Source organism: Ambystoma mexicanum, chromosome 2p, assembly GCF_040938575.1.
Source record: "Ambystoma mexicanum isolate Mex_15411 chromosome 2p, UKY_AmexF1_1, whole genome shotgun sequence".
Classification (NCBI taxonomy): domain Eukaryota; kingdom Metazoa; phylum Chordata; class Amphibia; order Caudata; family Ambystomatidae; genus Ambystoma; species Ambystoma mexicanum.
The window spans coordinates 449,069,056-449,096,457 of NC_090923.1; the positions used below are offsets into that span (position 1 = coordinate 449,069,056).

The 27,402-nt window shown below is 44.9% G+C and overlaps 1 protein-coding gene across 3 annotated transcripts in view; it reads right to left on the reverse strand.

Annotated features, from left to right (window-relative positions):
• FRMD4B (FERM domain containing 4B) overlaps nt 1–27,402 on the reverse strand; it is a 1,720,334-nt gene that overhangs the window by 422,702 nt on the left and 1,270,230 nt on the right. For all 3 annotated transcript variants that reach the window (XM_069643814.1, XM_069643813.1, XM_069643812.1), the window contains one exon: nt 20,688–20,772. In XM_069643814.1, coding sequence (XP_069499915.1) covers nt 20,688–20,772 — 85 coding nt within the window. The remainder of the gene's footprint in view (nt 1–20,687; nt 20,773–27,402) is intronic.

Below are 27,402 nucleotides of genomic sequence, written 5' to 3' on the forward strand. Positions count from 1 at the left end.
TGGACAGTGGACAGTGAAAAAAGGAGACACAGTACTCCTTGGAAACTATCGAAGGAAGTGGAACGCCCCTAGATTTACGGGGCCCCACACGGTGCAGCAAGTCACTGCTAGGATGGTTAAACTGTCCATTAAGGACGTTTGGACACACATTCACAACATCAAGCCCTAAAAAAAAAACAGACCTGGCCCCATCCCTACAGCGACAGGGACAACGCTTGAGCAACAACAACCAACAACAACGGCACAGCGCAAACGCCAGATACCCCAAAAGACACAATCAAACAACCACCCATAGCCCACCCCATGGTCACGAGGTCACCGACCAAATATGCCCCCACATCAGAACAATAAAATTATTTTATTTAGGAAACTGCCAATAGAACTGGAAAAATAAGTTTAACTTAAAAGCACCCGCCAACAGCAAAAAAGAACATTGTCAAAGAGATCTGTAATATACACCACACTGTGTAAACACGTGCATGCTCTCTTCTCCTTTTGTTTCACACATGCAGGTACCAAACATTGTAATTGTTGTATACAAATATCTGATAAAGAACATACGCCACTGCCCAGGGGCAAATGCTACCCAAAGACGATATCCCAGAAGCTCTGTCACGCCAATTTGTATACATTATAAAAAGGCCAAAGTACTTAAGGCCCAGGAGAATACGCATCTATTATAATGCATTTCTCATGCTAATAGTACGTTTGTTTCCACACCTCCACGCAGCATTACCTGCCTGGAGAGATAGGACGGTAAGGAAGGCGTGGGAGGAGCTTTTCGCCTGGGCATTGAACGACCACTTGATACGCAGGGCTTGAATAACAAACACTAACAGAAATAACGCAACTTTTTTAGAGATTTTCAGGTGGGCACCTATATCATCTAAAGTAAGGTAGCTGCAGGACAGCAGCACAGGTAAGATAACTGCCGCTGTCTGGCAGGCCTACTATGCTTTACACGTGACTGCAACTTCAAATACTAATATTTCCCCTACACAGGTTGCAAGGAGAACTGTGTCAGGTGGTACAAGTAGCACGGGACCTAACGTAAAAAGAGATAAATGTGGTATTTCTATAGATGTACATGGGGTGGACACATATCTTACAGAATCTGCACACGTCTCTAACAACATGTGGTATAAACACATGTTCAAAATTGGTAAGGACACGACAAAGGACAACTGCTATGTGTGCTCATTGATTCCATACGCCATGAGCACCTCCAGAACATTCGTGGCTACTGAAGTACCAGCAGCAACAGCAGAATGCCTCTTATATTTAGCATTATTTCAAACACAAGGACGATTTCAAGGAAAACAAGCAACATTAAGATGGAAGTCAAGTCAACCTACCCCTCCGAAGACAACTTCATCAAGACACTACCGATGTATGACAATTATTGCCAGCTGACTGAAGGACTTCAATACATAACCGACGGACCAGACAAGGGGGACACAAAAGAAGTGACATTGAACTACCTGCCATGTAAATGGAATGCAAGAGAGGTTGGAGGTGAACCAGGGTGCTGGGAAAGACCAATATTGTTAGTGTATGGCAAAGTATATACAAAGAACGGATGGGTGGATGGAGTAGTAGGAAGCAAGATGGTGACATTGGCAAAATCATCAGTAATGACAGTACAAGAGGAAAATGACAAGTGCTACAAGGAATGGACAAAGAGTGCAACGCTGCTGACATAGTTGGACAAAGAGGAGGAACCCATAACGATAATACCCGTTGCAGCACCTACACTATGTTACCAGCACAATGGTGAGGTTGATGTTGGAGTAAACGAAGGATGTAAAAGAACCATAAAGATTCCTGAGGGGGGAGCAGGAACAGCCGTACTGATGGACCACTATTGGGCCTGTGGAACAAAAGCTTATAACAGCCTACCACAATCATGGAATGGGGTATGTACCATGGTACACGTCAACGTACCATCCCTGGTAGTACCGCAAAAACCTGCACCTGTCTGTTTTGTGCAATAAACAGCAGTAACTCTTTGCTCTTGTGTGTGCCTCATATTCCTTTGGGACACAGGAGGAGTTGGGGCCTCCACAACCCCGGAGGATCACAGACAGCCCTGCCGAACCCCGGGAAAGTACCCCGACACTATCACAGCAACATCCCCCCACACCACGTGTTGCACTAGGTGCTGTACCAGAGGGTCTACCCTGCAAGCACTCACCAACAACCCTCTTCCTAGTGGAACATTGTTTAATAACCTTGTTTGCACCAACATACTCTGCGAATATGTGGTCTAACCACTACAGGTGTTTTACCATAGAGCATGTTGCACATTTGTATCCATGAGTGTTTAATTAGATGTGGTGCATTGTTCGATCCCAGATCTATAGTTTTGTACAATTTTAAGAGCGTATTTGATTTTCAGTGGGATGGTGAGCTACACTCACCACTTACCAGTACCTAGTGCTCAATGGGCATTCCAGACATGTTCCACCTGAAGTGTTTGCTAGGCTGCTTACCAGTACCTAGTGCTCAATGTGGATTCCAGACATGTTCCACCTGGAGTGTTTGCTGGGCTGCTTACCAGTACCTAGTGCTCAATGTGGATTCCAGACATGTTCCACCTGGAGTGTTTGCTAGGCTGCTTACCAGTACCTAGTGCTCCATGTGGATTCCAGACATGTTCCACCTGGAGTGTTTGCTGGGCTGCTTACCAGTACCTAGTGCTCAATGTGCATTCCAGACATGTTCCACCTGGAGTGTTTGCTCGGCTGCTTACCAGAACCTAGTGCTCAATGTGGATTCCAGACATGTTCCACCGGGAGTGTATGCTGGGCTGCTTATCAGTACCTAGTGCTCAATGTAGATTCCAGACATGTTCCACCTGGAGTGTTTGCTAGGCTGCTTACCAGTACCTAGTGCTCAATGTAGATTCCAGACATGTTCCACCTGGAGTGTTTGCTAGGCTGCTTACCAGTACCTAGTGCTCAATGTGCATTCCAGACATGTTCTACATAGTGCTCAATGTAGATTCCAGACATGTTCCACCTGGAGTGTTTGCTAGGCTGCTTACCAGTACCTAGTGCTCAATGTGCATTCCAGACATGTTCCACCTGGAGTGTGTGCTGGGCTGCCTTGTGCACGCTCACAAGTTGCGTTCACATAGTAGCCCAAAGATCTATGTAAACTAACCTTACAAGAAGGCATGTTCTGTTTTTCAGTGTTTAGAATGTTAGATTACACAGAGCTTAATTATAATATTAAGATCATGCAGTTTTCTGCTTTACAGCAGATATGAAATTAGCTGAACGTGCATTTTTAAGGTTAATTCTTCTATTTGCAATTTACAGACATGAAGCAGATAGTGATCCATCGAATGTTTTTCCACAAATACAGGCTTTACATGTTGGATGGAGGCTTTGAGCCACTTGGATGGGTGAGCCCAGGCCTGCAGGGTCATACGTACAGTGTTAAATAAACACGTCTAATACTTTTGCAAATAATTAACATGGCATGTAGCCTTTGGCACGTCTTGGTGGAGTGAACCCATCAGAGCATATATCAATAATCAGCGGTATACAAAAACGTAATGTAAAGCTGGACACGTGGAATCCGAAATGATCGCCAAAAGAAAGATAGCGAACATGCACAAAAGTCTTTTGCAAAATGAGAACAGGAATGAACACGAGCAAGCAAGTACAGATGACCATTCACTACAAGAGATCCCACCCACCAGACATCCATTCATCAGTTCCCAGGATCAGCTGACCCACAGGCAATCCTCCCACTGTTGACATGGCCAGGATGCCATGCTTCATCTCATGCGTGACCTCATTCACTCCCAGTCGCTCATATATGAATTCACTCTGGGTACAACGCAGAGGTTGGGCATAGGGAAGATAATGGAGAGTTGCATCAAGAGGGGATAGAATGGCCTCCTGTGTGTAATTGAATGGAATGAGTGAACGTTACGATGGCTATATTATAGCCATCCACTCCCCACATTCGGAGGCGTGCAAGGCCAATAACGATCCGCCAGCCCAAGCCTAAGTTAGTCAAGAGCGAAGCAAATGCCCCTGGGATGTTTTAAGGCCGTTACAAGCCATGTACACCACCAAACGTGGTGGAGATCTCTATTGCGCCTTATTGGCTGATCGCAATTCCCTGGGTGGAAATTGATTTTATTCAGTAACAGCTAGAATTTGAAAAACGTAACCAGGGGATTTCCTTCCCTGACCTTGCTTACCCTATAAGAAATATAAATATGAGGTAATGCAAAACACCACAACTGCTTTTTTAATTTTAAGGACCATTGTCATGAAGTGCTGACATGGTGATGAGTCTAGATCAGTGCACAACTGATTTTGACAGAGGGCCGAAAGTACCTTACATGAGGGCTATAGTGGGCCGAAAAGTAAATGTGGGCGGGGCGGTAGGCGGGGCGTGGCAGGAGGCTTTTTAAACCCCCAAGTTGTACTAAACACATGGAAAAAGAATGTTTTTGAAGGGTAACGATTTTTATTTGCATTTCAAACTTACATTTTGTACTACACATTTTCCATTGTTATTATTTATTTCTATTTAGTTATTGTATCTTGCCTGTTTAATTAACTTATATATATTGTATTGACCCTAGATTGGACATGCCGTTATTTTGGACTGCTACAGTTTGCTCTTTGGGTTGCCCAAGAGGAGTATGGCCTTCGTTGAGTCAGGTTTCCTCAAAAAGCCAAAGATGAACATCTCCTAACTGTGCCTGTTTTAGCTTTATTATTGGGTTCACTCTTGGAGTGCAACACTATGCCCCATGGCCCCCTCACCCCCAACCAAACACCATGCCCCATGTCCCCCACCCCCAACCAAACACTATGCCCCATGTCCCTCACCCCCAACCAAACACTATGCCCCATGGCCCCCTTACACCCAACCAAACACAATGCCCCATGTCCCTTACCCCCAACCAAACACTATGCCCCATGGCCCCCTCACCCCAACCAAACACTATGCCCCATGTCACTCACCCCCAACCAAACACTATGCCCCATGGCCCCCTCACCCCCAACCAAACACTATGCTCCATGGCCTCCTCACCCCCAACCAAACCCCCCACCCCATGGCCCCCTCACCCCCAACCATACCCCACCCCCCAAATCAGCAAACACAAACCAGCACCAATACAGACCCGAACCCCCACCCCCCAACTCAGCACACACACAAACATGCACCCATAAAGACCCGAACCCCCACCCCCCCGAACTCCAAACCCCCCACCCCCCAACTCAGCACACACTCTCAAGCATGCACCCATACAGACCCGAACCCCCCACTCCCAACTCAGCACACACACAAACAAGCACCCATACAGACCCAAACCCCAGCCCCCAACTCAGCACACACACAAACATGCACCCATAAAGACCCGAACCCCCCCAACTCCAAACCCCCCACCCCCCAACTCAGCACACACTCTCAAGCATGCACCCATACAGACCCGAACCCCCCAACTCAGCACACACACAAACATGCACCCATACAGACCCGAACCCCCACTCCCCAACTCAGCACACAAAAAACATTCAAATCAAAACATTCATACACATCAGACAACCCCCCTCACCCCTGCATCTCAACATACACACAAAATACATTAAAATACAAACATTCATACACATCCGACACCCCCCCTCCCCCGCATCTCAACATACACACAAAATACATTCAAATACAAACATTCATACACATCCGACACACCCCCTCACCCCTGCATCTCAACATACACACAAAATACATTCAAATACAAACATTCATACACATCCGACACCCCCCCTCCCCCGCATCTCAACATACACACAAAATACATTCAAATACAAACATTCATAAACATCCGACACCCCCCGACCCCCGCATCTCAACATACACACAAAATACATTCAAACACAAACATTCATACACATCTGACACCCCCCCAGCATCTCAACATACACACAAAATACATTCAAATACAAATATTCATACACATCCGACACACCCCCCCACCCCCGCATCTCAACATACACACAAAATACATTCAAATACAAATATTCATACACATCCGACACACCCCCCCACCCCCGCATCTCAACATACACACAAAATACATTCAAATACAAATATTCATACACATCCGACACACCCCCCCACCCCTGCATCTCAACATACACACAAAATACATTCAAATACAAATATTCATACACATCCGACACCCCCCCCACCCCCGCATCTCAACATACACACAAAATACATTCAAATACAAACATTCATACACATCCGACACCCCCCCTCACCCCCGCATCTAAACATACACACAAAATACATTCAAATACAAACATTCATTCACATCCGACACCCCCCCCCACCCCCGCATCTCAACATACACACAAAATACATTCAAATACAAACATTCATACACATCCGACACACCCCCTCACCCCCGCATCTCAACATACACACAAAAAACATTCAAATACAAACATTCATACACATCCGACACACCCCCCAACCCCGCATCTCAACATACACACAAAATACATTCAAATACAAACATTCATACACATCCGACACACCCCCTCACCCCCGCATCTCAACATACACACAAAATACATTCAAATACAAACATTCATACACATCCGACACACCCCCACCCCCGCATCTCAACATACACACAAAATACATTCAAATACAAACATTCATACACATCCGACACACCCCCCCACCCCCGCATCTCAACATACACACAAAATACATTCAAATACAAACATTCATACACATCCGACACACCCCCCCACCCCCGCATCTCAACATACACACAAAATACATTCAAATACAAACATTCATACACATCCGACACACCCCCACCCCCGCATCTCAACATACACACAAAATACATTCAAATACAAACATTCATACACATCCGACACCCCCTTCACCCCCGCATCTCAACATACACACAAAATACATTCAAATACAAACATTCATACACATCCGACACACCCCCCACCCATGGTCTAGATAGTTTCATCAAGACCCGACACCAGTACATGTCCTGGTGTAACTCCTCAGTCGGAATATCAGGGCCATCAATGAGTGTTCTATAGTGTTAATAGAAGTGTTCTATTCTCTGTGCATGTCAACCACAGCACATGCAAGGATGTAGAAGGAGCTGCCTTAAGGCAGAGTAAAAAGATGTGAAGAAAGGTGTGAATTAGGTACAATGTGAGAGAGATGATGATAGGTTGCCAAATGTTGTGCTACAGGCTGAGGGGATTTCTCAGTGCAAAGAGGAGCCATAGTGCTCCAATGGTGGGAGTGATGTTAAGAGGGAAAAGGGCAAAGATGCTAGATGGCTTTGGCTCACTGTACATATTATTGTTCCACAAGTGTGGCTGAGAATTACCATAGAGCATTTGGGCACCAAACTTAGAAAAACCACACATTGGACCAAATAAATGGTGGTGTGTAATGTGGGGGTATATATTGAAGAACGGTGATGTTTTAATTAAATAATTAATGGACTAATAGGTATGTCTAAACATGGTGATGACCTGTTGGGGTGTGGAACTAGGGAGGGGTGAGAATGGAACTTGAAGAGGATAGAGAAGAACTTAGACAGATGGTTAATTATGCTGCCATTACAATGGACGTAACAGAAAACTTTCCCAAAGTCTTTAGCAACCAGATAGGACAACTGAGGGGCTTCAAGATTACACCCTGTTATAATTCACAGTTATGCAAAAAGTGAGAAACGTTTCAGTGGGAGTGAGAGAAAAGCATAAGCAAGAACAAATTGTGCAAAGAAGGTTGACTCAAGCAAAGGAGTCCACAGAGTGGCTGACACCCATAATGGCGACTAAGTGGGCAGATGGAAGGATTTGCATGTGTGTGGATTTACAGGATTTAAAGAGAGCCATCTGGGTAGAACAGAAAGGAACTGGGTGGAGATGGACGCTGATAGAAGTGTGTACAAGAGAATAGTGGCAAAAGTTGAAAGTGAACTCAACCCAACAATAACATGAGTGATGGAGAAGGTCTGTGGTGTGGTGTTTGATTCTGTAAGGTGGGACAAGAGACAGAGTGATAGAAATGGTGTGGTGGGAGAAGAAGAAAGGTGCAGACCAAGTATATGATCAAGATCTGTTGTTAAAAACGTACAAGATGCTGTTTTGCATTTCAGATAGGGAACATGTGCTTATTCTGTGCAGTTAGCTCGCATAGCACTGTCAATAGGGCACATAGCCTCCTCTTGGCAGTTATCTATGCGTTTGTGTTAATTAAACAATTACGGCAGACACCATCTTGCCAGACCTTTGCTACAGACATGTATGCTGAAATCTGATCACCAAATTATTTCGATTCTGTGAATTCTGAAATTTGGTGTACAAATGATCCAAATTATTTTGCCCTTCTCCCCCTCTTAAACTTGAGCCTGAAAAAGAGGTTGTAGTTTGAAACTGGGATAGTGGGAATATAGATAACCACTCAACTAAATAAAGGGAGGTAAATAAGGACTATACCGTAAACAAGCCAACAGAAAGGAAACCTATAGAAACAACTCCAATGCAAGGTTGTAATTGAGATCGGATGATTAGCAGATTTACATATCAATTCATGTTTTTTTCTGGCATAATTACTCATCAAAGCGGCAAAGCACGTATTCAGCAATGGAGGAAATGAGTAATTAAGGAAGGGTGATGTGCACATCACGTTCTCAAATACCAGCAACCGGCAATGAATTCAGGAATCACGTACACGCTGTAACTAGAAGGGCCAAGAAGGAGTTGGCCAGGGAAGTGGATTTCTGAGTTTCCACGTCAACCTTATTCAGATTTACCAGGTTTATTTAAGGTTTTAAGTACACTATTTTGGTTGAAAGAGAATTACCAGCAATGGAAACCGTGTGAAACTGATACCGAAGCCAGGAGACCCTGAAAGCCAAGAAAGAAAAGACTACCACTTTGCATGGAAATGCTCATATTAGTCCTGTAATAACCCATATGAGCACTTGGATTTCCTGCATAACTCCTGAAATTGTCACTGTTTGATCGTAACCGTATTAGTCAGATTTTCCCCTTTACATCTGTACCTCCAATAGCCCTAATGCTGTCTGCACGGGCCATAGAGGGACGAGGGACCCCCACCATCAATAGCGGGCCTAAGCGTTTGCTGCCATAAAAGATAACCAATGCACCTATGTTGCTATGAAACGCAATCACATGTTTTAGGTGTGTGGCTGGAACATATGACCCCAATATTAGAAAGTGGGAGAGTCGTTAGGTCCAGATATTAGGACAGAATCCCACTTCCCAAATAAATGACTTTAACTCAATGACTGCAAGGAAAATATATAATATTTTCAGACTCAAAATCTTTAATCTGGGAGCCCCCCTTTCATTGCTAGCAAGATAGCTAGCGGAGTTAAGAATTCACCCTAGAAATCTGCATTCCGCCTGCAAGGGACAGGCTGAAATCCCACCCCGGCAGAGCTGATTTTGCCATTCATCCTTTCAAGGTCGATACATGGAGCACCAGTTAAGTTGGGCATTGGTAACCTCTGTTATTGTAGTGCTTAGAAGTGGGACACTTCCTATATGAAGCGTTATATAAAAATGTAACATTTGTAGCACTATTATTTCTAAGAAAGAGGCAATTTCGAGTTATGCATCACCTATGCACAATTCCTCTAATAGTGCCCTTAAAAAATGAATATTAAATCATCGAATGGTTCATGCTTTTTGTGAATGTGAAACTACCAAGCACCCATATCATTCATAAAAGAACAATGCAGGTGTACCATTTTAAAACATTTTCAATTTTATGCAAGTAACATGTTGAATGTCATGTTTAATATAAAAGCCTTGTTTTGGGGGTATTTCTTTAACACCAATTGAAAGTTGAAAAATGGGATACACGATGTCAAAAAAGGGATATGTTCCATTTAACAACTGAGTTTATGGACAAGAATGAATTTTGAAAGGAACCATTAGGATGGATGTAAACTGGCAACTATAATGTGGCTCTTATTGCGCCTAGTGATGTTCTGCGTCAGTAACATGTTGCACATCATTTTATGTAATGCATGTTCCCTTTTGAATAACTCTGGCATTTCTTCAATGCTCACTGTGCTTGTTCTCACGTGAGAGTTTATGGAATGTCTCCGGATTTTTCGGAGTGAGTGGAGAAAGACCAGATCTTATTTATTTAAAAGTAGGAACAGAAAACGGTGCAGATTGGTAAATGTGTCAAGTAGCCTAGGTGAACAAACATGCCTGCACCAGCCCAGTGGCTTAGAAAAGTGTGCTGCGGGCACAGGGCGCAAAGCAAGAAAGGGGACTTTGTGGAAATCGCTTCTCAAACAGTAAGACATTGAAAACAATGATCTTCAAGTTCACTTTCTACACTGCATTTGCTGCTCCTGAACTTCAGGGACAGTTCTAGGTGGTGTGTTACTTGTAAAATGGACACCAACACAGTTCATTTTAAGGATATCCTCTGTACTCGTCCTGTGATTTTTCAATTTTTCCACATATCTGCCTGAGACTCTTTACCTGCTATTTTACCAAGTATAAGAAAACATCAAAAAACATTCTTAGATCCCTCGGTACTCTCTAACTATCGACCAGTTGCGTGCCTGCTTTGGACTTAAATTCTGGAACAGACCTTAACTATCCAGCCACAAGCTTTGCTGAAGCAAATTATGTTTTGGATTAACACCAATCAAGCTTTGGAACAGGCTATGTAAGTGCGACTGCGCTAACGAGAGTTTGGGTTGATGTCATTTCATTTAATGACCAGGGCAAATGTTCACTTTTAGTGATGCTTGAGCTCTCTGCGGCATTCGACAGAGTAGATCATGGAATCCTTATCGCCTGTCTATCCAATCTGGTGGATGTGTCCGATTACACGATTGGCTGCAAGGTGGGGTACATGCATCATCAATGTCAGTGTGGCAGTCTGTTTGCGCACTATTGCACTTGCACTGTGAGGAAGGAAGAATTGTTGAGTTAATTAGAACAGTCACTGCCTTATCTTCTCATCAAAAGGTGGCTTATGCCATTCTTTACGCTGTCCATCACTCAGACGTTTGTAGCAGTTTGAACCACGACTTTGTGTTTTTTTTAACGGCAGGCAGTTTCCAAAAATAAAATACTGTCCAGTCTATGCCGTCATTTCTGCCTATATCTGAAGGCGTAAATCCAGTGCCCTGCCCAGCGGCAGCCATTGGCCTATATTCACTTTGATCATGCAGAGCAGACCGACACGTAGTTTCCAAACTTCACGGGGTGTGTTCAAGATCACAATGCTCTTGGCTTGGCAGATCATCTCACGTAAAATCAGCAGTCTCTGGTATAGTCTTGTCAGCTCTTGCACATGCCAGACCAAGTAAAAATTGTTACTTTGTTGAAATATGCCTGCACCGAGCCTACTCTAACCTTCTTGCTCCCAGCCACCCTTTCCTCCCCAGGCTCTAAAGACACTGGATTAACAGTGCCTGCCAACCCAATGGGGTTCAGCTGACCCTTCACAGAAACGAAGCACGCTGCATATGCAGTGCACGCTGTCCATTCTAAGGCTTTGGCCAGGCCTGGGCCATTCACTCTCTCACTTTACTTGGGTCCATGAAGGATCACTGAACGCTAGCACACTTCACTGCATGCTAGCACCGTTCACTGCATGCTAGCACCATTCACTGCACACTTGCACCGTTCACTGCATGCTAGCACCATTCACTGCACATTAGCACCATCATGCCTTTGCTCCTTGTAATGGAGTTTGAAAATGTATGCTTGGTTTCCAGAGGATGAAAACTAAGGGGGGTGAACCAGTAGATGATCGGTTTGGGTATACCAAGATGTGTAGGAAGACCCCACGGGCGTGTGGTCTCCATCACCTTTTCTGGAAACATCAGTGCAGGTGGGTGGCAGGGGGTGTCAGGAGCTATGAAAGGAGACCTGAAGGTTGGATGCTCCCAGTGAACCTCACTGGCTCCATCCCTGAATGGTAGGTCTATGCAGTGCTGGAAATGGAAAAAATGTATTAGTGGAACCGTCACTTCTTAGGAGGGGCGGGGCTTTGGAAAGGAGGGCGCGGCGCCAAGGGCATGGCCCACAGCCAGGTTGCACAACACAGTATCTCTATATAGAACCCAATCCTGGCGAGTTGCATAAAAGCAAAGAGCATTATGGGAACAACATAAAGTACACAATTGTAAATGTTAAACTTGTCTCAGTGATTTATTAAGAAAAACTTTTAAGCGAATAATGGACTCTTCTGTTTTGATTGGTCACAATATTCATCCTAATAAAGAGATGTCTATAAAATGCAGGCCATATATACCAGTTTTAACAGCTACACAACTGTATGTGAGGCTTTCATTGAAGAATGTTTTGTGCAATGGGAGCAGCCTGAAGTACAACGAGCAAGACCGCTTTCAGAAGACTCGGCACGAACGCCGCCGAGTGTTCTGAAAGCGGTCTGCTCATGCACAGGATCTGCAAGAGTCATGTCTGGGACCCCCGCGGGTCTGGAACATGGAGCAGGGATCCGGCAAGACATTTTTTGCCGGAGCATCGCTCCGTCTTGTTCCGGCCCATTTCCTGCACTGTCTACGAGGAATGAAACAGCCATCCCTCCAGTTATCCAGTAAAACTCCGGGATAGGTGACCGACTGGGAATAGAATCGGGGAGAGTGGACACCAAGGGGCTAAAAATAAAATGATTAATGAGATCGCCTTCTACATTTTGGCAGTAAAGGCCCAGCCGTGTACCAAAAAACAGTTCCTGACCGGTCCCACTATGTGAGTGGACGGGTGACCACTGTCCCAGTAACTGCTGTGTGACCCTTCAGAAAGACAGGCCTAACCTGTAAATGTAGGGAAACAAAGGCAATATCACGCTCTTTATTTATGGTCCATATCATAGGAGGAGTTGTTAAAACATTTGATCTTGTTTTGCCAAAAACTTCGAAGCTTAAGAACCTTGTACTTAAATAGCCACCTTTTGGCACAATTTGGTCTAGATGCGGAAGCCTGGGCCCTTTATGCAGGGGAGATGCCCAGATGGTCCTATGCGTTAACCCATTTTTTAGAAAAAGTTTTGGAGGGATTATCGATTGCTTAAATGAAGCTGGAATGCATGCCGTTAAATTTTGTCAAATGGTAAAAGTTTGTAAGAAACCGTAAAAAATAAAAAAAAATATTATTATATTGTCAAGTGTGGCTGGAGGAGGCAGGTATACAATTACCTCCTTCAAAATATAACCCCAAATCGATTTTTCTTTCAACTCTGTATTCTAAGCGAATTATTGGAGTTCTCCTTCCCACTTTGCAGCGTCACAGTCCAGGAGAAAGGCCCAAGCTTCCCCTTGCATCAAACCCTCGAATGAGCTTTCGGTTTAGAGAATCCTGCGGCGCTACAGCAAGCACATATGATAACAGTGAACCAGGCTGGAGAGAAAACAAGAGAGCCACACATATCTACTGTAAAACGGGCTTTTGGGGGAAGTACTTAACCTACTAGAGGGGAGTCATTTTATGGCTGTTCCCTATTTTACTTGGGGGGAGGGGGAAACTCCTAGGCTTATTAACAGAAACATTTTCCAACTTGGATTAGCAAATGGGCCCACAAACTGGAAAACAGTCACAATCTGCATGTGGAGCGAGTCGCAGGGCACATTTTGCAAGGACACTTCATGCTGCATTGGTGCACATAATGGTGCTTATTTCCAAAGCAATCACTTAGCCCATCATTGATACCACAGGGAAACACTCAGAGATGCACTCGCCCTGTCATTGGTTCCACTGCTCCTGGTCTGACCAGACACGGGCCAGATGCAGGGAATGCTCAAGTCAGCCGTACATCAAGCTCACGCCGCGCAAGCGCATCTCCACACACATTCACGATTCTTTAATGATATTAGAGATGCAAAGACCCCCTTCCCTCTCAAGCCATGGACCTGCCGGCCGGCTGCATCAGTCAACAGAGACAAGGCCATCATGAAGGGGACATTAGCCCTCGGGGTGGGTGAAATTACCGCCGGCCAAACGGAACTGGCGAAATGCGCCAACAATTGCCTTCGACCGGCTGGGTGATTTCCGTACACTTTTGGCAAGATGTTTGTGATGCAGAAATTCTGTTTGGCCGGTCCAAAACAGAAACCTTTGAGAAAAACACGAAATTTAAATGAGCAAAACAACCCTTTTCATGTCCAAAATTTTGTTTTTCATAAAACGAGATTTTGAAAAATGAAATTTTGAGTGGGAAAACACCCCAAACTGCCAATTCTGCAATTCTGAAATCGGCAGATTGATATTGATATTTTATTTGTATCGCACTCGTACCCAAGTGTTTCAGAGCGCAACGAGGCAAGGGAGGGGAACAGAGGAGAACAAAACAACGATCTTACTAGGCCCAGTAACATTGAGAACGTGCAAGTGCATGGGAGAGGGAAAAAGGGAAAGTGCAAGGGAAGGGGGGGAGAGGTGGAAAGTGTTGGACAAAAGGAAATGAAAATGAATAAATAAAACATGCATAAATAAATAATAAAAAAGCATCAAACAGCGGTAATGCAACCAGCAAGAGGCAAATGCTAGGTTGAAGGCGGAGGGTGTGTCGGATAAGTGCAGAAAAACAGAAAAGGGGGACTGTAGGGTAACAGATACAGCCTCCAGTGCAAGGATTTGCCAGGAGGCAGTGCAGGTGCGTGGCAGGGTGAGCAGGTACCTGGGCCCGAGAGTCAGAGGGTGACCAGGTGCCGGGATAGAACAGACTAGAGGGGAGAGGAGGAGAGAAGGCAGAACCAAAGAAGATGGTCTTGAGGTGCTTCCGGAACCAGAGATGGTTCTCTTTAATTTTTAGAGAGGCAGGGAGGCTGTTCCAGAGGGTGGCCCCAGCCGAAGACAGAGATCTACCCCTCAGATCGTTTCTTTGAAAAACGACTGACCCTGAGGGAGTTCGAGGTGGAGGAGTGAAGAGTTCGGGAGGGAAGGTATTTACGGAAGGACAGCTGAAGATATTTTGGACCCAGGCCACAGAAAGCCTTGTGGACAATGGAAAGGGTTTTGAATTTAATCCTTGCAGCCACAGGGAGCAAATGGAGAGATTTCAGGGCTGGAGAGATACGATCCCAGGGCTTGAGGCCAAGGACAAGTCTAGCAGCCCTGTTCTGGATAAGTTGCAAAGGGCGGAAAGTAGCAGCAGGAAGATTTAGAAAGAGGCTGTTGCAATAATCCAACCTGGAGAGAACCAGGGCTTGAGAGACAGTGAGCTTCTGGGGGAAGGAGAGGAAAGGCAGAATAACTTTAAGGAGGTGCAGTGAGAACTTGGACTTTTTAGAGACATCAAAGATGATGTTTGCAGAGAAGGAGAGCGTGGAGTCAAAGATGACCTTGAGTTTTTTAGACTCGTGGGTAGGAGTAGGAGGTGGGCCAAGGGAGGACGGCCAGAGTGTGACAGGAAAGGATGGTGAAGGTGTGCCGATGAGGAGGATCTCCGTCTTGCTAGCATTCAGGCAGAGATTGTTGGCGGCACACCAATCCTAAATGGCAGATAGGAAATCCGAGATGAGAGAAGGAGAGGAGGTGGCCGAGTGAAGACTAAAAATGAGCTGGGTATCATCAGCATAGCACTGAAAGTTAGAACAGAAAATGGCAATGCAGTGATTGAGAGTTGCCAGGTGTTGGTTGAAATTGGGCGAATTTTGCAGAGAATCTGCTAATTTTCTCATGGACCAGAATTGACCAATTTAAAGGGCTTACTAGCTACTGTAATCAAGGAGAACACTAGCCATCTACATCTAGCACACTGAATGGTGGTCCCTTGGCAGTTTTGATTTCTTTTGCATGCGTGAACATTAATTTTGTACTTTTCTGTGCATATGTGAATTGAAATATTTGACGTGAATCATATTTTATGAAATTAAAATATTTAACCTAAAAATCCAGTTGTCATTTTTAAGGTGCATTGATGTGGGTGAGCATTCTACTTCCAATTAATTATCTCTCTAACCCCGAGAAGGTTCCGACTTAATTTGCGAGTCAAAACGCCTCTCCTCTCTCCGGAGACCCTCATGCTGTTGAACATTGAAAGGGATGCCACGATGGAGCTTAGCTACCAGGTTAATTGGCTCGATATGCAGTTTAATCTTTCACTATGACTAATCCTTTAAATGGGGATGGAACACTCTACTGATTAACTGTAACTTGCCTTTATGATGGTCCAACATCATGTGAAGCAAAACGTGCCTCAGAGCCTTGAAGCTCAGTGCTGAAGATCAGCCAATGCTGATTTTAGTATTATTAATATTAAGTCTATTCTGGTAGCAAGGTCTTTGTAGTGCATGTCACACTTTCCCGGAGCTGTGGCTTAAAAAAACGTGATGTTCATTGTCCACATTCTGTTTAGGTGCACATTAGTCATTGAAACTTGCCTTCAGGCCATCAACATGTCAGTCTTGTCTTTCGGCTTTTCAAGGACATATACAGTGCATCAGTGGACTCGTAATGCGCTTGTCAACTTATCGCTTCTTGGCAGCTAGTCGGACATTCAAATCGCCTGTCCATCTTACCCATTGGGGTCCCTGCTACTAGAGTCATTAATATCAAAGTGAAGCAGTAGCTAATGGGATCAAGTGGACATGGCTGTGTCAGTAGCACATGGGAACTAGATATGCGAGATGCAATGGATCTGGCCCATCTCGCCATGCAGGTCTTTTTGAGGCATTTTTCACTGCATCTTTTAATGGGGAAACAGCCCCAAATCCCTTCTCCCATGCCCTCCCACTCCTCCTCTGCCCCCCACGCCTTTAACAATCATGTATATTTAGGGGCCGATTCATGGAAAATAGCGCATTAATCTTGCAAGAGCTGCGTGCTGAGAACGACACTGAACGAACCTGTGTTCAGAATAAAAAATGCGCGCCCCGCATATTCATGGAATGTCCTGCGCAAAGTGACCATATACGCTAGTTCCGGACGGAACGCCTCCGACATGCTGTCACACAAAGCAAAAGTAGCCAGTACAGATACCTTTGCGTGCTCCCCTGGGAGCGAATACACATACCCTTCAAACAGTGCGTGGGTTCCCCCGCAAGCGGGCCTGCATCTCAAGAACCCTGCGCGGGTTCCCCATAACTGTTTACCGGCATTCCGACAGTATGCCTACGATGTATCGCAACTGAGGTCAAACTCAAAAAAAATCTTTGTGCAAACCCCCGTAAACCATTCCTGTACCACACTACACTGCGTTTATGCACACCTGCTTTCGATGGGAACCCTCCCTGCGTACACGCACCCCTAAATCCAATATGCAAACCCAACTTCGTGCTGCGAATGCTATGTGCAAGTGTACTTACGCCTGCTTTAGAGTGGCAGACGATGGAGGGATTTGCATGAGCGTTTCACAGGCGGGAGGATGCGCGTGCACATCCATGAATATGCTTTATTATGCGCATTTGTGGGCATGCTATGGACTGCCTGTGGCCTGTCCCTCGATACGCCCACTTTTTCCTCATTTTCCAAGTTCTGCCTCTACTCCGCCCTCTGTGCAGGACTCGCCCACACTCTGTGTGGTGCGCGCAAGGCACTCGACTGCTCGCAGAGATCTGCAAAGCCTGCGCAATGAGCACGCAAGTTAGGAAAAAGTGCTGCGCAGTCGATTCCATTCATCGAAAAACAGGGTTTTGCACGCAGAATGGTGTGCACATCCATGCAAATAATTCCATAAATCTGACCCACAATCCCTACCCTGGTCCCTGCCTACAAAATGCAGTGAAACATGTGGCAAAATGTCTGCTTCACCAAATGCAGTGTAACTACTGCAGTGAGGTAGGCGGGTACCAGATGGGACAACTTCCTCCGAAGACATGATGAGAAAATGGAGTTAAGTGTGTGCAGACAATGTTAAACCACATGCACAGCATGTCTGAGGGGATGAGCCACACATGTGACTAGTGAGGTAAGGTCTATACTGACACCATCAAATAGCAGGCACTACAAGCGTATTGTCAGGTTTTAGAGGAACAAAGGTATGGCAGAAGTGGAGCTTGGCGAGATGGGGATTATACTGAGGGCCCTATTCTCATCCAGGTGTTAAGTACCGAAAAGGACGTTAAAAGGCTTATACATGTGGCAGTTGCTGGGATGGGTTGGAAACCAACCTAGCAACCGCCACATTCGTAAATGGCCATTTTGGAGGCCTATTCTTGTGGCACTCCGCCAGTTTAATATCTGCGCTAAACTAGCGCACATATACGGTACCCTTTTGGTGCCGTTAAACTGGAGGAGTGTCACAAGAAGCCTTGTTGGTGTACATGAAAGTGTTCATATACAACACTTGGGTGTATAGGAACACTTTCATTTACACCAAAGCGAGCAGCTTCAATGTTGCAGGCTGCAACATTGAAGCTGCTCGCTTTAAATGAAAGTGTTCATTTACACCATGAAGGTGTATATGAACACTTTCCTATACACCAAAGGGAGCAGCTTCAACATCCTGCAATGTTGAAGCTGCTCACTTTGGTGTATAGGAACGTGTTCATCTGTGTTCTCTGCAGCATTTTTGTAAATCTAGCCCAATGGAAATTGTGCAAAAAGGCAGGAAGGGAAAAGGGGTTCTGCTAGTTTCTGGATAAGATAGACATTTGGAAAGAGCATAGATAAGGGGTTTGATTAACTTAACTATAGGTGACCAGACAGTGTTTAGTGCAGGGGTCTGCAACCTGCAGCTCGCCAAATGTTTTGAACAACAACTTCCATGATCCCTCACCACTGACTACTTTCGCTAGGGCTAATGGATTTTGTAGTCCAAAACATCTGGAGAGCGAAAGGTTGCAGACTGCTGGAGAATGCTTGGCAACGTCCTTTGGTGAATGTCTTCCCTGGTTTTGTTCCAACCCTGGAACCTACTCTTGCTGGGTGTCTCTTGGGCATATTTTGGCAGTGCGGCCGTCCTCATCATTCCACCTGCCGCCGGGTCGGAGGTTGGCCTTGTTTCCCTCTTTGCTCCTCTCATTCTCTTTGCGCTTGCTCTCTCCTGCTTTCCCAGTCCCACTTACCCTGGCATATCTTGGCAAACCATTTCTGCGGCTGCCTCCATGCTGCCCTGATTCCACCTGTCTGGTGTGCCTGATAAGAACACGCAAATCATTCTGCACATTCGGTCTGATTTGGTGGTCTGCCTGCTAGCCCGTTACTGGGCAATCTTTACTCCTCTAGATTTCTGCCACTAGGGACGCTGCATCCTCTGCTCAGGGGCTACCCGTTTTTCCCTGGACTTCCAGCGGCTTTCTCTGCCATTCAGAATCACTGTGGGGGGCAGGGAGGAGCAAGCACCGCTTATCTTGAACCCTCTACCGGGTAAGACTTCTGATACAGTCACTTTATCATAGGTCCTCACTGTTAAACTTCTAATTTCTCTCCTTTTGACCTCTGTAGGGAACCTGTGAAGAGCCTGCTGCCTACTTGCCTTGTTTTGTTTCCCCGCCTTGCCCTAGGCACCGGATGCTCAGGGGATATAGGGTTCCCAGCAGGGCTGCAAAGCACAAGTCACAGGCTGGCATGTAACAGTGGTTCAGCAAAAGCAGGAGAACATGACTGCCTGGCCGAAAGAGCTAGTTGCCCACTTGGGAACGTTGAAACTCGACACCAGGTTCCCTGGTCGGTGACCACAGGCGCGTGCACATGCCGCCCACCCACATTGCAGTGTCCTTTTTAAAGGATGACATGGCCACACTGGTGCCGCCGATCCATCTCATTTATTCAACACCCCCACAGGTCAGCTCTTTAGGGAGAAATGTTTAGTTAATGTTTGAATGATTATTTTGTTCATATGGGCATTTTGACAACGTCCGATTAATGCCCTTTATGTTGTGACCACACCCACTGCGCTTGCCAAAAGATCAGACGGCCTCGATTCAGCCGTTTTCGAACTTTATTAGCAAGAACAAGCAGGATGAAGCATTGCAGTTGTGGTGGCGAATCTCACTTAGCAAACAAACACAGTCTGGTCCCGAAAAGTAAAACGTGAATTGTAACAACGGCTTTGAAGGTGTAAACATGACATAACATAATCTATAGTATACCATGACAAGCCACACACCACAACATTATTCTGAGCGAGTGAAAGGTAAATACTTGAATTGCAAGTGCATTTTGCCGTTTCAAGATGGCGGAATCACTTCACCTTCAGACTTCCCCATTTTCTTTACAAAGCTCCTGGTATCAGGGAAACAATTTCCCATAGTGCTATAAGCAGGAGCCTAATACAATAACACATAATACTATATGTTTATGCAGTGCTTTATACCAGATTAGTCTTGCTTCTGAGTGCTGTACTAATAGGTATTATCATTAACCAATTTATCCTCCTTGGAAGGATTAAGGGCTTTGTTGGCCATGCCCTGATTCACAACTGTGTCCTGCAGGCTGAACACACATGCCAGAGGAAAATCCCTAACTGGCTGAGCACTTAACTTGACAAGCTATCTTATAGGCTAGTAACAACAGAAATATATATATATACATATGTGTATTGGACAATGTTTAAAGATGAAATAATAGAATATTTCAAGTGGCGCTTGCTGGCTTGTAGCTTGTTTCAAGTCACCAATAAAGAAACTAATGAACACATACATACGATGTATATACCTTGTGTGGTCCTTGAAACAGTGAAACATAGTATATTACCTTGTGCACACAGGCCTTTGTATTCAGGAAGAATAGTTCCACGGTAGTGCTATCTTTCAAAAATGATATGCTTTCAATGTAGAACCTGGAAAAGACAAAGCAAGTCTAATTTCATGAATCTTTCACAGGCTTCCCTTTGGCATCACTTTGCTGTTTCATAGCTGACATCAAACAGCTGCTGACAATCTTAATGCAAAACCATTTCCTCTTTCCTGTTTACTAATGAATAATGAGCTGCAATTCAAGTACAGAGTGACTCAGGCAAATAGCACGTACACTCATGGCTGCTGCTGGATGCCGGGTGATAGGCCTAGCTATGTTGATGTCGCTGGCGCCATTTGGCCAGGTATAAACCGCTCCCCTAAGTCATGCAACACACATGTCTGATCTATGGCAACGCGCTGAAGGTAAGATATTGCAGAGCTGTACATATGTCTTGCATAGAAAGCATTTGTTGCGATACATCAGGGATTCGTCACCGTGAGATATATTGAATGGTATCCCGTGGTTTCCACGCTGGAAACTACTTCAAATATATAGCTGCGGGTTAAGAGGTAAAAAGGGGGCGGGATTTGGCGTGGGATAGGAGAGGGGGACCCCCCCATGAAATAAAAAAAATACAAAAATCGAAGTAACATTTCAAAGTATTCAGTAAGCATTTATTTTCAGCAACATAACATGGCACCACATTCAATTGCCATAGTTCTTTTGTATAGGTCATACAGTTTGTTGTATTTTGCATCTAGTGCTTTTCAAAGGACTAGATGAATGGCATGTAAACGAGGTGTGATGGCCATCTGAGCATTAAGCATCTAAGCACATTAGAAACCAGTCTTCATAGCTGATGTCTTCCAGGAAAACGACTCAACTCCGTGCATGAGATGGCTGAAAGGTGTGCCTTGCTATAGAAATACGACCCTCCCTTGTTTGCTGCACTTTGTAGACTACCATGACAGTGGTCAATAAAGAGTTCTTTTCAATTAGGTCATTTTTTGGGCGGACGTGAAGACGTCACTGTACCTCTACATTCCGGTGTGGACAATAAGAGACTGCAAACTATTAGGAGATGGGACAGTGTGCTTACTCCATGGCATACACGTATAGCAGTGAATGGCAGTGTACCCAACCTAGGCATTTGCACCCCACCTCGTGGGGACGTTAGACCCCCCCTCCCCCCGCATAGCAACAGCTGGGGAGCCTCCCACTATGCATAATGTGTTACAGCATCCAAGGTTGCTTCTCCAAGGCATGCAGCAGTTTAAATGTGGGCAGGTGCACCAACCTTAAATCACCCCTAGTTTACTGATCCTAGGGCCCCATGCACGTTTGTCCTTGCACGCTAATCCAATGTGCACATTATTTATACATTGCATATTGTGAACTCTTTTGCAATATTATATAACGGAGCCCACTTTTTATTTATTTTGATCACTCTTTAAAATATGTCCTTTGCAAATGTATTTATAATAGGGAAATGAAAGGTTACTATTCTCTGATACACATATCCCGGCTACTAATGTGGGTTGACTTTGATGCAGCCATTGCATGCTCTTACCTTGACGACCAATCATGTTTCAGTACAATTTAGGCACGTTTTGGGCTGCCTGTGCATATTTTGCGTAAATTGACAAGAAGATATCCAGCAAGGGCCCTTTTAGTGCCCTCCAACTGGGCATTGCCTCTCACCAACAAGGGCAGACTGAATTTACCAATCTCTTGTGTGGTACACACTCAGAATCTGATCTGGAAATTGTATTTTTTTAATTTATTTTTTTATTACTTGTTTTAATTAAAAATCAATTTTTACAAGAATCAGCAATTTCATCTTTTCTGTGATCTGGTAAAACTTTAAAAGAAAGTCAAGATCCTTCGAAGGGGGGTTGGGTGGTTGAATGAGGTGGTAGTACGAACATACCGTGTGGTCCTTGGATATTAGGTACCCTTTCCGGCTCTAGGTCTCATATTGATTCAGAAATTCAGAAATTCACCCACCCCCATTCTTTTGTGCAGTCTTTCGTCATAACTTTCCATCTGGTCTTGTGTTATCTAGATTCAAACTCTGGAAGAATTTGGTGACTGCGATTACCCAAGTAGTTTGTTCGCCGCTCATAATACGAGACCACCATTCATTTTCGTCGTAGGAATGGAGATCAAAAAGGATGTAGTTGAAATGAATTTTTCTTTGCTGTTCAAGAGCTTGGCAATTTAACAATAGATGTCTTAAATTTTCAGTTAAGCTCTTGTTTTGACAAAACCGACAGAAGTTTTCGCCCAGTTTGCTTCTTATGGCTACTACCTCTTTAGTCATTAGTAAATGTAGTCTTATTCTCAAAATGTTTTCCCTTAGATTTTTGTTGGGACATTTTTGGATGTAATTTGGAGGTTGGTTGATTTTGTTTATTATCAGGGGTATGTTCTTTGTCAGTTTGTTTTTGTTGGCCTGATCTTGCGTTGATATCCAATCCTGAATAAGTAGTTTATTTTTTATTTTTGTTGGATTGTTCAAAAGATCCTCCACTGTACAGCCGATTTGGCAGAGTCTCATCTGAATGTCCGTGACTCAAATAGACATGATCTTAGTGCTGGCTCCCTGGAGTTCTTTATTAATTAGACCGAATACGTGAGGGCTTGCTATGTCGAAATTGTCTTTTCATCACCTAAATCAGGGGCCTGCAACCGGTTTCTCTCAAGATGTTTTTGACTCTAACTCCCATGATCCTTCATCATTGACTATTCTGACTAGGGTTAATGGGATTTGTAGTCCAAAACATCTGGAGAACCAAGGGCTGCAGCCACCTGACCTAGCTCATGTTATATCCTAAGCAGCTGTGGGGTTTTGGAAAAGGATCTATGACACATGTCCAGCATTTGCATTCAATGTTGAGCTGAATAACTAACACTATTAAAAAGAAATGCCAAAATGCCGTCCTACCATAGAAAACAATTAAATATAGTTCACATAGATATCAAAGGAAAGAGAGAACTAGAGACTTTGTAAAACGTCTAAGGAAATTGGCAATAGGAATGGACCTAAATGTACTCCCATGTGGCCAATGTCTGTATATCGATGTAAAGCATAGACTTACATGGATAGTTTGTGTAGGATCCAAGTGGCAGGTGTAAACCTGAGGTGGAGGTGTTTACAAAAGAGTCATTTTTCTATCACTAGATTAGCTCATCTACACTGGAAACATCGGTGCGCCTAGTCTATATTTATAAAAGTCATAATGTGTTTATGGGTTTGCGAGTTTGCATATTCCTCATACAATTCTACACTGTTCCACCAATCTGCACCAAATTCTGTACAGTTACTGGTTAGGACCCTGCGGACATCACTGGCTACATTACATGTGGACACCCCACCCCGTTCCCTGGATTTGAGCCCCTGCACACATGAGATGGTTGCCTGGAAGATCAACACATCAAGGTGGCCATAAAATCACTGGACAGGGATCATTGCAAGCATATGGATGCGAGAAACAAAACTCAAGGTCCTTACTGGACCTCGAAAACCACATTTCAAAGCCCTTGGATGCACCGTTTCAGAGGCATTTTCACCACAGCGCACTGCACCACGCCAGGATGAGGCGGTAGGTGGGGAGAGAGCACAGAAGTTCCCAGTATGCTGCAGTACGCCAACTCTCACCACCCCTCCACGTCTGCTCCGGGGTATGTCCGCCAGACACACGTGCTCATTCTCAGTGCAGTGTACTTCAGAGTGCATAGCACATCAAGCGATTAGCGACTCGGAACAACGACCTACACGATCATTGATTTTCAAAAATGGATGAGTGTTATCATGCGAGTCTACAGAGCCTGTGCTGAGTACGGATACTATTTGCTTGTATTTAATATTTAAGGTTGATTAAGATATCACTGCAATGTTAATAACAAAATGTTCAAGGGACTACAACAACATTATTGGAATTTACCTGGACCCTATAAAGCAAGCATCAAAGGTGCTTTTTCAAATTTGCGATGGAATACACAGATTCCCACCATTTCCACCAAATACATTCCACGTGATGGCATGGAAACCGAGGGTCATGTCAAGCGAGGGTTTCCACAGAGTCACATGCTATTTCTTTTTTTTAAAATTGTTTTTAATATAAATGTAAATGAGCATGAGCCACCTCTGCAGGGCTGCATCATCAAGTGAGGGTAGAAACATCAATGATCTTCATCACCGTGTTTCCAATCAATACAGCGGCACCAGTACATACCAGAAGTCCCACAGTAGAGCAGCAATCAGTATCAATACAGAGGCACCAGTGCATACCAGAAGTCCCACAGTAGGGCAGCAATCCGTATCAATACAGTGGTACCAGGGCATACCAGAAATCCCACAGTAGGGCATAAATCCGTATCAATACGCAGGCACCAGTGCATACCAGAAGTCCCACAGTAGGGCAGCAATCCATATCAATACGGAGGCACCAGTGCATACCAGAAGTCCCACAGTAGAGCAGCAATCCGTATCAATACAGAGTCACCAGTGCATACCAGAAGTCCCACAGTAGGGCAGCAATCCGTATCAATACAGTGGTACCAGGGCATACCAGAAGTCCCACAGTAGGGCAGCAATCCGTATCAATACAGTGGTACCAGGGCATACCAGAAATCCCACAGTAGGGCATAAATCCGTATCAATACGCAGGCACCAGTGCATACCAGAAGTCCCACAGTAGGGCAGCAATCCATATCAATACGGAGGCACCAGTGCATACCAGAAGTCCCACAGTAGAGCAGCAATCCGTATCAATACAGAGTCACCAGTGCATACCAGAAGTCCCACAGTAGGGCAGCAATCCGTATCAATACAGTGGTACCAGGGCATACCAGAAGTCCCACAGTAGGGCAGCAATCCGTATCAATACAGTGGTACCAGGGCATACCAGAAGTCCCACAATAGGGCAGCAATCCGTATCAATACGGAGGCACCAGTGCATACCAGAAGTCCCACAGTAGGGCAGCAATCCGTATCAATACGGAGGCACCAGTGCATACCAGAGGTCCCACAGTAGAGCAGCAATCCGTATCAATACAGAGGCACCAGTGCATACCAGAAGTCCCACAGTAGGGCAGCAATCCGTATCAATACAGTGGTACCAGGGCATACCAGAAATCCCACAGTAGGGCATAAATCCGTATCAATACGCAGGCACCAGTGCATACCAGAAGTCCCACAGTAGGGCAGCAATCCATATCAATACGGAGGCACCAGTGCATACCAGAAGTCCCACAGTAGAGCAGCAATCCGTATCAATACAGAGTCACCAGTGCATACCAGAAGTCCCACAGTAGGGCAGCAATCCGTATCAATACAGTGGTACCAGGGCATACCAGAAGTCCCACAGTAGGGCAGCAATCCGTATCAATACAGTGGTACCAGGGCATACCAGAAGTCCCACAATAGGGCAGCAATCCGTATCAATACGGAGGCACCAGTGCATACCAGAAGTCCCACAGTAGGGCAGCAATCCGTATCAATACGGAGGCACCAGTGCATACCAGAAGTCCCACAGTAGGGCAGCAATCCGTATCAATACAGAGGCACCAGTGCATACCAGAAGTCCCACAGTAGGGCAGCATTCCGTATCAGTAGAGAGGCACCAGTGCATACCAGAAGTCCCACAGTAGAGCATCAATCCGTATCAATATAGCAGCACCAGTGCATACCAGAAGTCCCACATTAGGACAGCAATTCGTATCAATACAGAGGCACATATCAATACAGAGGCACCAGTGCATACCAGAAGTCCCACATTAGGACAGCAATTCGTATCAATACAGAGGCACATATCAATACAGAGGCACCAGTGCATAGCAGAAGTCCCACTGTAGGGTAGCAATCCGTAAAGCATCCACTTTATTGCAACCCACTCTGCAGATCATAGGCCCTGCCTTGTGACGGGGTGGGGGCATGGGTGTACATTTAGGGGTTGCCCGCTCACCCCCAACTTTTGTGGCACAACATTTTGTCCCACTCATTTGGCAGGGCCACTTTCATTTAGATGTCATGTCCCCCAAGATTTTCAGCAAAGTTACTTCCCTAGTTGGGTGAAGCAAACAGACGCCACTGGATACGCATACGAAGGGGAAACCACAACCAACAACAAGACAAGAGGTTATATGAAAGTTGCCATTTTCACGATTGCAAATGTTTTGTAGAATTCACACACATTCCAGTAACTATGTGCCTGAGGAGCTGAGCATATTTTTCGATGAACACACGTTGCAAAGCAAGCCCTGTTGCAATCTACTCCACCAGAGCTTGAAAGCAGGGGAATGGTGCAAAGTCAGGCCAGCAGGGAAGGAGCTGCTTTTAAATGAGCAACATATGTAAGTATGAGGCATTTAACCACTCTCTCGATCTGCTTGTATTAATGCTTAATGGGGCAAAGGAGCTAAGAGAACGGGTTTTGCATCTGGTGCTGCATGATACATGGGAGTGGAGCAGAAAGGCCAGTCATTAAACCTATGGCCATATGAGAGAGTGCCAAGGAGACCAAGCTTTACAGACAATGTATCAAGACAGAGCAGCAGAGAGGTCAGGCTCAACATCCGGGGTAACAGGGATTAGACAAACTCAGAATACCCTTGAAGTGATTTCTGGAAGGCTGGCCTTTCAAGATAGTGATGAGTTACTGATCTGAGTAGCTGGTAATTTTTAACCAATGTTACTGATTAAATATGATTTCAAATGCACCATTTG